The sequence below is a fragment of the Coffea eugenioides genome, chromosome 5 (assembly GCF_003713205.1).
Source record: "Coffea eugenioides isolate CCC68of chromosome 5, Ceug_1.0, whole genome shotgun sequence".
NCBI lineage: Eukaryota > Viridiplantae > Streptophyta > Magnoliopsida > Gentianales > Rubiaceae > Coffea > Coffea eugenioides.
In genome coordinates this window covers 2,119,020-2,133,448 of record NC_040039.1, presented here as the reverse complement: position 1 = coordinate 2,133,448, position 14,429 = coordinate 2,119,020, and the positions used below count along the sequence as shown (strand labels likewise).

At 40.5% G+C, this 14,429-nt stretch overlaps 1 protein-coding gene across 1 annotated transcript; it reads right to left on the bottom strand.

Moving 5' to 3' along the window:
* Positions 1-6,171: 6,171 nt before the first annotated feature.
* Positions 6,172-14,072, bottom strand: LOC113770299 (putative disease resistance protein RGA3). Its single transcript, XM_027314719.1, has 4 exons — positions 13,134-14,072; positions 11,239-13,023; positions 10,803-10,905; positions 6,172-6,911 (listed from the first exon to the last, which is right to left on the bottom strand). The coding sequence occupies exons 1-4, from the start codon at positions 14,070-14,072 to the stop codon at positions 6,172-6,174; spliced, it is 3,567 nt and encodes a 1,188-aa protein (XP_027170520.1).
* Between the last annotated feature and the right edge of the window lie 357 nt (positions 14,073-14,429).

Genomic DNA, 14,429 nt, shown 5'->3' with positions numbered 1-14,429 from the left:
AGATTAGGCAGTAAAAAACAAGAGTATCAAATTGCCAGGGAAGAAAGTCTTACTCCAATAAAGAAGAACGGACCAAGAAAGCGAGTCTCCAATTTCTTCATGCACTATGGAGACTTATTCAATGTAAGAGTTGAAACCATTTTTGAGGAACAGGGTCAGGAAAGTATGGCTTCCTGTCACCATATTACGATCAGTGATCCTGAAGAAGAAGAAGAAGATGCAGACGACGCTCCCCCTGAACTTGAACAAGGGGTAAAAAATACAGTCGATGAGCTAAAAGAGATTAACCTTGGCACAAGCGACGATCCTCGTCCAATTTACATAAGCTCTTGTATGACTCCTGAAGAAGAAAAAGAGTATGTTGATTTGCTGCTCGAGTTCAGGGACGTCTTTGCCTGGAATTACTCAGAAATGCCTGGTTTGGATCCAAGGGTCGCCGTTCATAATTTGTCTGTCAAGCGAGGAACAAAACCTGTCAAGCAGACGCAAAGGCGCTTTCGGCCCGAATTGATTCCTCTGATAGAAAATGAGATAAATCGATTGATTGAAACCGGATTCATACGAGAAGTAAAATATCCAACATGGATTTCAAGCATCGTCCCTGTAAGGAAAAAGAATGGGCAAATTCGAGTTTGTGTTGACTTTCGAGACTTAAACGAGGCTTGCCCCAAAGATGATTTTCCTCTCCCCATCACAGAATTGACGGTAGATGCTACAACCGGGCATGAAGCACTATCTTTTCTCGATGGATCGTCTGGCTACAATCAAATACGCATGGCGCCCGAGGATGAGGAGCTAACTGCCTTCCGCACCCCCAAGGGAATTTATTGTTATAAAGTAATGCCGTTTGGCTTGAAAAATGCTGGAGCGACATATCAAAGGGCAATGCAAAGAATATTTGATGATATGCTCCATAGAAATGTGGAGTGCTACGTTGATGACCTTGTGGTGAAATCAAAGAAGCAAGAGGATCATATTCAAAACCTTCGAAGAGTTTTCCAACGCCTTCGGAGATACCAATTAAAGATGAATCCTTTGAAGTGCGCATTCGGAGTCACTTCTGGCAAGTTTCTTGGTTTCATCGTTCATCAACGGGAAATAGAAGTCGATCGATCTAAAATTGATGCCATTGTGAACATGCCTGAACCGCGAAATATTCATGAATTGAAGAGCCTTCAAGGGAAGTTGGCATATATTCGGAGGTTTATCTCTAATTTGGCCGGGCGATGCCAACCCTTTAGTAGACTGATGAAGAAAGGGGTACCCTTCGAGTGGGATGAATCGTGTAGGAATGCTTTTACAAGCATCAAGGCGTATCTCATGAATCCCCCAGTGCTGGCTGCGCCCATTCCAGGAAAACCATTGATTCTCTATATTTTCGCTCAAGAACGGTCGGTTGGGGCCTTACTTGCTCAAGAAAATGATGAAGGTAAGGAGAATGCACTGTATTACTTGAGCCGGATGATGACATCTATTGAGTTGAACTACTCACCCATCGAGAAGTTGTGTTTGGCACTTATATTTGTCATTCAGAAGTTGAAACATTACTTTCAAGCACACACTATTCGACTCATATCTAAGTCTAATCCCATTAAATATATCATGGCAAAACCTGTACTGTCTGATCGACTCGCCAGATGGTACCTTCAGTTTCAACAGTTTAAAATTATTTACGTACCTGCGAAGGCTGTCAAAGGACAAATATTGGCAGACTTTTTAGCCGATCATCCCCTACCTGCCGAGTGGGAGTTGACTGATGAACTTTCCGATGAAGAAGTGTTTATGGTCGAATCGTCATGGTCAATATATTTCGATGCAGCTGCTCACCGTGATGGAGCTGGTGCGGGAGTTGTCTTTTATACTCCTGAAACAGATATATTGCCATACTCTTTCACTTTAACACGCCGGTGTTCCAACTATGTGGCTGAATATCAGGCGTTGATTCTCGGTCTTGAAACGGCTGTAGACATGAAGCAGTTGCATCTTAGAGTCTACGGTGATTCAAAATTGGTGGTAAATCAACTTCTTGGTGTTTATGATGTCAAGAAACCCGAATTGATCCCATATTATAAGTATGCAAGACAACTCATGGGATATCTGGACGATGTCACTATAGAACATATCCATAGAAATTTCAACCAACAAGCTGATTCTTTGGCAAGGGTGGCGTCCATGATCACTCTACCTTCTCATCGAAATCAGATTTCAATATGTCAAAATTGGGTCATACCTCCGATGTTTGATGAAGATGATGATGGTGAGGAAGAAAATACTTATCATATTTTTGTCCATGAGATCGAAAAGGAGGATTGGCGTCATCTCATAGTAGATTACCTTAATCATGGGAAGTTACCAGAAGATTCCAAGAAAAGGGTTGATATACGTCGTCGAGCGCCACGTTTCATTTACTACAAAGGGACACTTTACCGAAGATCATTCGATGGGGTATTTCTACGATGTCTTGGGGAAGATGAGGCCATGCAAGCAATGGAAGAGGCTCACTCTGGGATATGTGGTGCTCACCATCTAGCCCGAAATTACACTTCCGCATTAAAAGAATGGGATACTACTGGCCAACAATGGTGAAGGACTGTATCGATTTTGCTAGAAAATGTCAAGCTTGTCAATTCCATGGCAATTTCATCCGTCAACCTCCTGAACCATTGCATCCAACTGTGGCGTCTTGGCCATTCGATGCCTGGGGTTTGGATATAGTTGGACCACTTCCAAAATCTTCTGGCGGACACATTTTCATTTTGGCGGCGACAGATTACTTTTCAAAATGGGCTGAAGCGGTTCCTCTAAGAGAGGTCAAAAAGGAGAATGTAGTAGATTTCATTCGCTTGCACATCATTTATCGGTATGGAGTCCCGCGGTATATCATCACCGATAATGGTAAGCCTTTTTGCAATGTAGCAATGAACAAACTTTGCGAAAAGTTTCATTTCAAACAATACAATTCGTCCATGTACTACGCTGCCGCAAATGGACTCGCTGAAGCATTCAACAAGACCTTATGTAATCTGTTGAAGAAAATCGTGGATAAATCGAAAAGGGATTGGCATCTTCGGATTGGAGAAGCGCTTTGGGCATACCGAACCACTTTTCGAACTCCCACACAAGCAACCCCATATGCGCTTGTTTACGGTGTTGAAGCTGTTCTTCCACTTGAGTGTCAAATACCTTCGCTAAGAATTGCAATTCAAGAAGGGCTCAGTGGAGAAGATAATGTTCGTCTTCGTCTCGAGGAATTAGAAGCACTCGACGAAAAGAGATTGGAAGCTCAGCAAAGGATTGAGTGTTATCAGGCTCGCCTTTCAAAGGCATTCAATAAGCATGTTCGACCCCGCTCTTTTCAAATTGGAGAGTTAGTGCTCGCCGTTCGGAGACCAATCATTCTCACTCATGGCGGACAAAGAAAGTTTACTCCTAAGTGGGATGGTCCATATGTCGTTCGAGAAGTTTTTACAAATGGCTCTTACAAGTTGGTTGCTGAAGATGGATTAAGGGTTGGTCCCATCAATGGCAAGTACCTAAAAAGGTACTATTTGCTAATTTGGAATCCGCCGATATGCTCCTGGCCCGCATGAGCTAAACTCGTGGATGGACAACACCAATAGTATAGTATGTGGTTAACTGCTGAAACACTCTACCAATCTTTAGTGGTAAACAAATTAGATGCTCCTGACCCGCATGAGCTAAAACTGTGAATGACAACACAATAGTGTAGTTGTGGTTAAATCTGAAAAAACACTCCACCAAGTCTAAGTTGGTAAACAAATAGATGCTCCTGGCCCGCATGAGCTAAAACTGTGGATGGCAACCACCAATAGTGTAGTATGTGGTTAAACTGCTGAAACACCCCACCAAGTCTAAGGTGGTAAACAAATAGATACTCTTGGCCCGCATGAGGTTAAAATGTGAACGGCAGGAACTACGTGTGACTTGATTCCCTTGTTGGGATACGTAGGCAGCTTAGAGGGCAACTTCTAAGTTCAGTTACACCACTCCAAATCAAATCCTTGTTTCTTGAAAAAAAAGAAAAAAAATCTCTTTCCAAAAAAAAAAGATATAAATAAAATGCTCCATTCGAGTTCTTGTATCTTTAAGGAATAAAAAACAAGAGATAAGGAACGGAAAGCATTTTATTCAAAGGAAAATTTTCATTACATGAGGAAGAAAAAATGGAACAAATTTAGGAAAAGCATATGGTAAAAAGTCTAAATGTCAAATTTATAATCCACTACAGCTATTTTGCATGATTCAAGTGCAGACTTCATATTTTCAAATTCCTTCACTGCGTCATCAGTCAAGATGCTGGTATTTTCAATAGAAGAGAGCTCATCATGTGCTTGTCTTATCTCAGTCTGGACCTCGTTGAAGGTCTCATGCTTTTGATCGATGGTTGAGCTGATTTCCATTCTTTGTTTCTCCAAATCAATAAGTTCCTGTTGCAAAGCTTTCTTCCTATCTTCAATGGATTGCAACTTTTCTTCAAGACTTTGCAAATGGCACGTTAGTTCTTCTTTCTTTGCCTTAACTCTCCCGAGTTGGATGGTCGCTTTGGAAAGGAGTTCTGTGTGTGTTTTTTTGCTCATCCTTTCCCACGATGAAGATGTCAGAAGATCATATGCCTCCGCCTTGGCAAACAATTTTATCAAGTGGTTTTTTAAAGGGAGACCATTGGTAGGATCCGTTCTTGTGATTTCCGCAATGATTTCCTCTGCACACTCTTTTAAAGAAGAGATCTGCTCAATTGGAGTGTCAAGAATCTGTCTGCGAAAATCCATCCACAAACTTTGCAAGTACTTTCTTCAATGCGCCTGGATCAATTTTTTATCATGAAATTCTGAAACCAATGCTGCCTTAGGTTTTTTTCGGATTCTATGCAAATTAGTCAGCTCCTTCTTTGACAAGGCACCTCCACTGGGGGCAAGTTGTTTTGGGATGTTGATAACGACTTTGTCACCTTTCTTGTTTGAAATTATAGCATCAGTCTCAAGTTCAAGTGGTGAGTTGGTACCAACATCTTCTTGGTGGAATTCAAGAAGTGGGGGCTGTTTGAAAAATGTTATGAGGTTAAAAAAAAAAAAGGGAAAAAAGGAGTTGCAAAAGAAAGAAAAACGGAGAGATGATTACCTTAAGGGGCGACACTCTAACCAACGGTGGTGTGAAGGAAACCTCCTCCAAATCAGAAGATGTCCTCTTCTTCGATCGGTTTCAGTGACGGTCTTGACTACTACTACCGCTCGCCAATGAATGGGCTCCTCCTTGGGTAGATCCGATGCCCTGAACTTGAGTCTCTTCCTTTCCTATAGCCTTAATAGAATCACGATCGTCCACCGTTTCAATTTCGACATTTTGTTCTGTGCGAGTCACCGATAAGGATTTTGAAACTTTGGGTGGCGTCTTCTTTACTGGAATTACTGGTTGCGCCTCTTTGATGGCCTGTCGAGAGTCCTTGGAAGACTTAGTTTTTGTGACAATGTTTTTCGAGGGATTGCTAGTAATTTTGTTCTTCTGCAAGGTGGATGAGGTAAGACCCGTTGCAATCTCTATAGCTCCATTATGATGCACTGGCTCGTTGGCGGAGGTAACCTTACCCTTCTTCGATGATTGCTGAGGGATATTAATGGTGAATTTAAAGGAAGTTGAAGAGACACTATTTGACCGAGTCGACCACCAGGCGTCATAGTCTTTTGTAATCAATGGATGCTTCCTGTGCGTGGGTATAGTCATCCGAGATCGTGTCTGCGTGCGAACTGAGGAATCCCATAGTTGAATAGTCTCACCCAAAGTATAAGTATGAGTGATCTCTTTCAAGTTGTTGGGAATGTCCTGACAGAAGCCGAATTGTCTGCTAAACCTGCAAGGATTATATTTTTCAATAATGAAAGTATTGTCCTTATGTAGAGTTAAATGGCAAGAGCGTTGACTAATGAAGTAGCTCATAAGTATTGATAATAAGGATCCATCGTCGATCAACACCTTTTCTTCATTCTCAATCCAACACAATTTGGAAAGCATCAAAGGATTCACTTCTATGAAGATTTCCTCAACTTCTGATTGGCCATAAAATATTGCCATTTTCTTACCACTAAATCTTGTCATGCGCGCGTGGTGGCTACTCACTTGATTGTTTTCATAATATACATTGAAGTATTGGCCAATCTAAGTATAGACGTAATGGATTGGAAAAGTTATCCCACATTCTCCAAGGTTAGGGGCGTGGACGATCTCCCTCAACCCATGATATATGCTCGCAAGAACGGGAATTGCAAGGCAAAATCTTTTCCCTGTGGCCATTAAACATGCAACCTTGAAAACACTTGGGCGAATGCGATCGATCTTTTTGCTTGGCAAAAGAAACTTGCAAATCCAACACGCTATGAATGCCGCAATATAGGTCTCCTTTCTTAAAAATCCTAGGATATCCAGTGTGTCAAAAGGGACGTTGAAATCCTTCGTATCGGCAAGGTCGTAAGGCTCTACTCTTCTAGAAGGGTTGTAAGTCATTTTTGGTTTAGATGTGGTCTTCCTTCTATTCGCCCTACTCGGAGAATCCCTATACCTAGCCTCTCCTTTGAACCAGAAGCGAATCCAGTCTTTCATCCATACCCCTTGGTCATTCGTCCAAAGGTGGTAATAAGCAGAAAAGAGGTACCTGCAACTCTCAGGGAGAAGTGGCTTCCCTTCTTTGTCACGAATGAGAAGCTCCTGCGCCGAAGGAACAACTTCATCAAAGAACGAGCCATCGATCGAAAGGCCACCAAGTCGATAAAGATCCCAAAATATGATGGACAACTCCCCAACGGGCGTATGAAGTGTATTTGTTGAGAGACACCAATATTTGAAGAAGGCTCGCAAGATATTTTCACAGCGGTCGTAGGAGTATCTCGACGCGTAAACAGCTTCAAAAATGCCAGCGCGTGTGAGTACGTCTTTATATCTTCCAAGGATGTCCTCGACCTACTCCCAATAGTGGGAGGTGAAGCACGCCTCGCCAAAGAAGGAAGAAGGAATCTTCCATGTAGTTTTGTCAATATTGAATCCCACGAACGAAAGCGTGAATTTGGCTATTTCTGGGTCTCCATTGTGAAGTGACGAGTTTAATACGACCACTTCTTCTTCCCTCAACGTAGTGGAGAAAGTCGATGGTGCCACCACTTCCTTAGTCCACTTGTTAGTCCAATCTTCGAGATGAAAGCATCCTTCAAGGGGTATAAAAGACTCAGTAAAGGTGCCGATCGCTAGTTTGTTCACATGCAATGACAAACTTTTCGATTGAGACCCTCCCCTCTCATCCGTCAATGAGATATGGGGCAACGGCGTGGTATAGTCTTTAATTTGCATGGTGGCTGAATTTCGAAGGAAAAAGGGGGGTTGAGTTGGTAAAAAAACAAAACAAAAACAAAAAAACAAAAACAAAAACAAAAGCAAAAAAAAAAGAGAAAAAGAGGAACAAAATTTCTATGAAACTTGGGTAGTCAAGCTACCTTGCGGCTAAAGGTCTAATTCCTTGAGCGGGATACCGAGTTCCTGTTGAAGCTAGACTTGACAATAAAAGGTAAAAGTGAGATGGGATGTCCGCAAATAATGGATAAAGAGGTTACAATTGGGACAAGTCAATCAAATATCAAGTTATGTTTGCATGTTATGCGAAGTTCCGAAAATAAATTAAAACATGCATGCGAGTCAATGGCGCAAAAGCTTCCGTATCTTGCATGCAAAGTGATTACTATGTTACAAGTATAAATATTTATGAAAGGTGAACCAAGATTGGAGATAATCACCTCCAAATCGATGCGACGTCAGCAATGAGAGTTCCACACTAGTAGCTGGCTCTAATAACCGCAGCAATCCTGGACAGCGATCTTCGAGTTATAAGCAGCGAAGGAGTGGTGACAGCGAACAAAGAAAATAGCGGCAACTCTTGCTGGGTAAGCTGTAAGGCGTGGGGAAAAAAAAAAGAGGCAGCAACTGGAGTTCCGAAGCTCTGGGGAGGTTATGGATTTGTGACTTTGGCCTTGAGGGTTTTATAGCGGAGAGTTTCATTAAGAGCCAGCATGTATTCAAGTCCGAACGCGAATAGAGTTCTGGTTTACATGAACTACCCAGAGGTTTTGCCTTCAGGACTATGCGTGCTTAGTAGAGCTCTAGTAAGCGGAATTCGAGTCCAATATGGTGTCCTTTAACCAACCATATTATGAGACGGATCACTCGCATGGAGAACCGGGTTCCCGCAGGTGGAGCCTGTCATGGATTGAACTACCTTGCTGGTAATTTTGGAACGAACTTCTAAGTACAGTAGCGTTCAACTCCATCAGCTCCATCACGTACAAACTATGCCCAACACATGGGAACTCAAGAAACTTGCAGGTAAACCACTACTGCTGCGACTTCAATAGTTGAGAAGCTTGGCCAGCAGTGGGATTCAGTCAATATCAAAAGAGTATGCGAGGCTTCAAGAAGAGCTGATGAACATAGATAATACCTTTGTGGAAGCGAAAACAACGAAGGGCCTCGGGTGCCTACCACTGATTTGAGGGACATTAAAGCAGAGGACGAAGCTGTCACGGCGAGTTAAAGAAGGCCGCCATAGGGGAGGGAGTGATGCACCTCGTCAACCATGGCGTCTCAAATAAGCTTTTGAGTTTAGTCAGGGGTTGCCGGGAAGATCTCCTTTAATTCACTCGCTAAGGAAAATGAGAAGTATGCCAATGATCAAGCATCAGGCGATCTGCAAAGAGACAGCAGCAAATTAGGAAACAGTCCTAATGGTTAGCTAGAGTGGGGGGGGACCACGTTTTCTCATTGTGTTTAAATAAAAAGGACTCGGGGCAAGTTATTATAAAGCCATTCGGCCTTGGAAATTGAAGCCACCGAAATTTGCCTAACAATGCATGCGTAACGGTGGACCTGAGGCCATTGGCATGATATGTTTGACCGTGGGATTGATAGCAATATGTTATGCATGAATTGGTGGCATCCTACATAGCCATCTTATGATCAATTGGAAAGCTACGACATTGCAAAGCTTTTACATAAGTACTTATTTAAAATGCCAAACTGTGATTAATTCGGGCCTCGGTAAATTGAAAGCTCTAAGTTGCATGAACCATCACTTTATGTTATCAATTGAGGGCTTATGACTACGAGCTTCATATACGTTTTATGGATTTGAAATTTGGAGATTATGTTGTCCTGCTCGCTAGGACAATCGAATTAAGTTTAAACAAAATTGTGTGAAACTCCGTTCACTTCAAATCCCGCTTTAATTTTATTCACGAACGAGTTTTCGAGGGGGCATTTGTAGACAATAGAATTTTATTAATTCTTAAAAATTAACCATGGGTCATAAATTATTTTTGTGGGCTTTACTTTCTATCCAATCGGGTATTTGCCACATGTCATGTAACATTGGAAAAATTTGGTTATTAAATGGCCAATTATATTTTTCCCCACATGTCAGGTGAGGTTGTTCCAAATTTTATTCAAATTGTAGGGATAATCTCCACCAACCAATCATATCATATCATATGTCTACTGGAAGACATTTAAATATTTATTTCTTATTAAAGAGATAATATTTAGAGTCGTTTGATCCATATATATCTCTTATATACTGCAATGGTCTGTCCAATCAGACGACACCACGTCACTTGCCCCCACGGGCTTGGCCAATCGGGAAATTATCTATCTCTTTATTGATAAATATAAAATGAAGAGATAATATTTAACTGACACAGTCCTAATATGACTGCACGTCTTGCAAGTAAAGTGGTACACAGGTCTTCAACCTCTACCCCTTGCTACAGCTATAAATAGAGGTCTCTCAACCAAATCAAAGGGACACACACAGACAGAGACACACCAGGAGGCATCTCATACACTCAAGTATTGAAGCTCCAAGCTACGAAGGCCTGGGTTTCTAAACTCCTCAAGTCTTCCGCATATCAAGACTTGAGCCTTCAAATATTCTCAAGTTCTTCAAATCTTCCATATCAAGATTTGAAAGAATCGGTGGTTGATCCGAGAACAAGCTGCGAAGCCTTTGGATTGGTGTTCGAGGAGAAGAATCGAAGGAAACTCTCCATAAGTTCGAGAAACTTCCAGAGATTGTACCCGCATATTTTTCTAATTTTATATATTACATATTTGTCGTGTATTTCTTTTTCTTGTCATTTTGCAGACTTGAAATTTTTATCGCGTACAATATCATTGTCATTACTACTACTAGAACTACCATTGCTGCTACTACTATAAAAGTATCATGAGTTTTGGTGCCTTTAAGTGTACATGCATTTTTTGTAGTTTGAGTTTTTGTTATTCCAATTATCTTTGTAAACATTTTTTTAAGAAAGGAAACAAGATAAAGAATAGTTTGTCAACTTGTTAACTTCTAACCATTAGAATATGGATTAACTTTTTATACACTCAGAGTGTAGTGATTTTTTTTTTGTTATTAATAGTTTTGGATGTATGCTACATGTGTATTATTCAATTTCAAATTTGAATTCATGTTATTTTAGAATAATACCATAAAATAGGTGTGTTGATAATAGATTGTCAATAAAACACTATATAGACAAGCACGATGTACAAACTTTCTTTTTTATTAAATCTACACAAACTTTCATACAATAAGATAATAATAATTTGAAGAAATAAAGACTGGTTTTGTAACCACTTGAAATTCAATCTGCAAATTTGTAAGGCTACAAACGGTTTCAACAAATTATTTTGAACAAAGCAAGTGGATGTGCATCTTCAACCATATTTACAATTATTTGAAATTTTACATGAACCCAAGTAAAAAGTCGACGTAGAGGTTGATACATCAATGCCTTCTGCTGTAGCTTCACTTTGAGCCATGAGCATTATCTGGGAAACAAAGGACAAAAGCTACAAAAAAAAAAAGGATAAAAAGACAAGACATAAATGGAATTCCAAACTCAAGAGTTTACAGTTAGATATTGTTAGAAATTTAGTGTTGTATTTACTAGTTAATGACTTGCATCTTCTCAATAAAAAAAACCACTCTAAATTATTAATGAATATTTCATATTTTCATTATACATATGGCTCTGTTAACCCATGATTCATTATTAAGCACGTCATATTCTACAAAGCAGGCCTTTGTTTGTTGTAATTCTGTAAGGAAAAGATGATAGATACATAAAAAAAAAATGTGAATAATCATACCTGAGTAGATTAATACTAATTGGATATGTGAACTCGAGGAATGTGTGATATCTTTATCCAGTCATCTCCTATTTTGTCAAAGTAACGATCCCTCAACTTGTCGCAACGTTGAATATCCAAATTTTTGAGAGATGATATCTTGCTGAGGATGCGATGTGGCAGAGCTTCAAGCTTGTAACATTGACTAATTTTTAGCTCCTCCAGACATGGCATGATAGAGACTGCAACTTCTTCATCATCTTCACTTACGTCTTCCCAATTTGTCCAATTGTCGAATTCACGAAAATATAATTTTCTCAAATTCGGAAATGCCACTGCTTCAGCTGAGAATGATGACTCGGAGTCTGACAATGTATCAAGAGCATCACGACTATTCTCATGTAGTGCTTTTGTAACTCCGAAGAATTCCTTACCCAAACATTTTAGCTCATCCGCTTCCCCGAGCACAAGCTCTTCTAGGAATGATAGCTTCCGCAAGGCAAGCAAGGATGAGATGTTGTGGGGCCTAGCAATACTGAGCTTCGTCAAGTTATTGGCGTGAGACTTCGTCACAAGCCAACTTGGTAACTGGGTTCCTGGATAGCCAACTAGCACAAGTAGTTCCAAGTTTGGAGGTGGTTGCATGGTTTCAATGCAACTTGGAGTTTCTATAAAGTGGGTCCTCTCACTAAATAACAAAAACATTTCACGCATGTTGATTTTCTTGCCAAGTTTTGCACTCCCAAAATCTACTTCTCCTTCAATTACAATGGCCAATCTTTCCAGTTGGTTCAGGTCCTTCAGAATTGCCAAATCATCATAATTGCTCCTGACGATGAACCTAGCCAAAGTACAAAGTGACGTCAGCTTCGTGAGTCCTTGTGGAATTTGACGTAAATCAACGGTCATCTTATTGAAAAGGTGCCTTAAGTGTACAAGGCCTTCAATCCTTTCAGGAAGGCACGAAAGCTTTTCACAACAATTGATATCCAGAGTTTCCAGATAATATAGATCACATATAGCTTCTGGCAGTGTAATGAAAAGATTATCACTCAAGTCCAAGCGCCGAAGATGAATCAACCTTCCGATCTCGGCTGGGATTTCAGCTAGCCCACAATTGCTTAAAGTCAGAGTCCTCACGCACTTCAAAATGCAAAACAGATTTTGGGGAACTACTCTTCCAATTCTAGCAAATGTTATAAAGCTCCTGAGCCGTCCAAAATCAACGACTCGAGAACTAAACATCTCCTCCTCAGTGCCTTCTTCCAAAATTGTTAGATGATGTGCTCTTTCACCAGATGAATTTGTTCCAATTCCATCAAGTGCACATTCATTTTTTGTGAGAAATTGTGCAAAATCATGCACTATGTCATGCATCTTGCACTTCATATATTCAGGTAACCCAAAGTAAGCCTCAACTTTTTCTAATTCTTGAAAAAAGGAACGCATTGCCAAATTGTTGAAGTACTCACGGCCCACCAGCTCCAAGCGCTCACCTCTTCGTCTTGGGCGAACATAACCTTGTGCTATCCACAGCCTAATAAGCTCATTTACAAGTATCTCATGATCTTTGGGAAAGACAGCACAATATGAGAAGCAACGTTTCAGCTCCGGGGACAACTCGTTATAGCTTAAATACAAATGAGGGAAAAGTTCCACAGTTGCTTCCTCCAATTGCCATATCTCACTGTCCAAAACATTCTGCCATTGTTGTACAGTATCTTTGAACCGTAACAAGCTTCCCATAGTCTTTGCAGCAAGTGGCAACCCTTTGCACTTTTCTGCCCAATTCTTTCCACCTTCTTGCACAAGTCCCCTGATTTGTTGGCAAATGCTATCCTTTGCATTATTAGCCAACAATCAGAGTCGGACATCAGGGCCATCTGGTGAGTATGAGTTGTTCCCACCACTGCGGCCACTCTATGACTCCTTGTTGTCACCAAGATTACACTTCCAGGAGCCCCATCCTTGAGAGAGTTTTGGAAAGGTTCCCACTTTGAGTCATCCTCTGTCCAGACATCATCTAGGACAAGCAGGAATCTCTTACCAGAAAAAGTTTCTTTTATGCGTTGGATCAATGGATCCAACTCTGATTCTTGAGAACTTTTTCCAGCATTCTCAAGGATAGCTTTCGCAATCCTTTTCTGGTCAAAAGGATCTGATACGCAAATCCAATTTCTAAGTTCAAAATGGTTCCTCACTTTATCGTTATTGAAGAGTAGTTGCGCAAGTGTGGTCTTTCCACTACCCCCGGCCCCTACTACAGAGATAACTTGAACCCCCTTTCTTCCTTGACTACTGCTCTTAGACAAAACTTGGTCAAGTAAAGCAACCTTATCAGATTCTCGACCACAGATCTTTGATTCGTCTATCATTGAGGTAGTTATAATTCGCTGAAAATCTTGAGAATCAGGAATTCCCCCACTTGTAATAAACTTGAATTGATCTGCCTCTTTCAACGTCAATTCTAGCTTTTCATTTATGCTTTTTATTTTCAAAGCAATATCACTACGAACAGGAACTTGTTTGAGACAAGAACAAAGGGAGGGGATGAGGGAACGAACCTTGATCCACAATGTTGTCTGCAATCTGGCATTCTGGTGACTTCCTTCATTCTTTGCTCTGTGAATCTTGAAGTTCCATTCGTCCAGCACATCATCCATCTCATATGTTATGTCCTCAAGCTTTTCTAGCCAAATTCCAACACTTCTGTCCTTCAGCCTTCGTCTCTCTGCATCATGCAGCACTTTTTCAATGGTTGCCAACTTAGAGGAGATATTTGCCACCTCCTTTTCAACTCCCATCACCAGGTTAATCTTCTCCCCAAACTGCTTCACGAGAACATCACCCAATTCATCAATTATCTTTGGAACAATCAATTCAGCCATTGTTTATGGTTGTTAGCTGAGAATTTGTGTATTTCGAAGTGGAAAACTGTTTGTCTGTTTAGAATTAGAAACACAAATATGTCCAGGCATTTATGGATTGGATGGCATAAAAAATTCCTTACTTTGATGCGCACTCAATTAACGAATAAAGCATTCCTTATTCTAGTGTTTGGAATCAGAAAACATTGACGTTAACCGTGCACACAAGAATAAAGAGAAAAGCATGAAACATGTGAAAAAGTGTAAAACAAATTGTCGGGACTCTCATATTTACAAAACGAATTGCTAGTTTTTTTGAATAAAAAGATTATTTAAGGCAACAAGTATCAATTTTCCCAAATGAAATGAAATTAAATA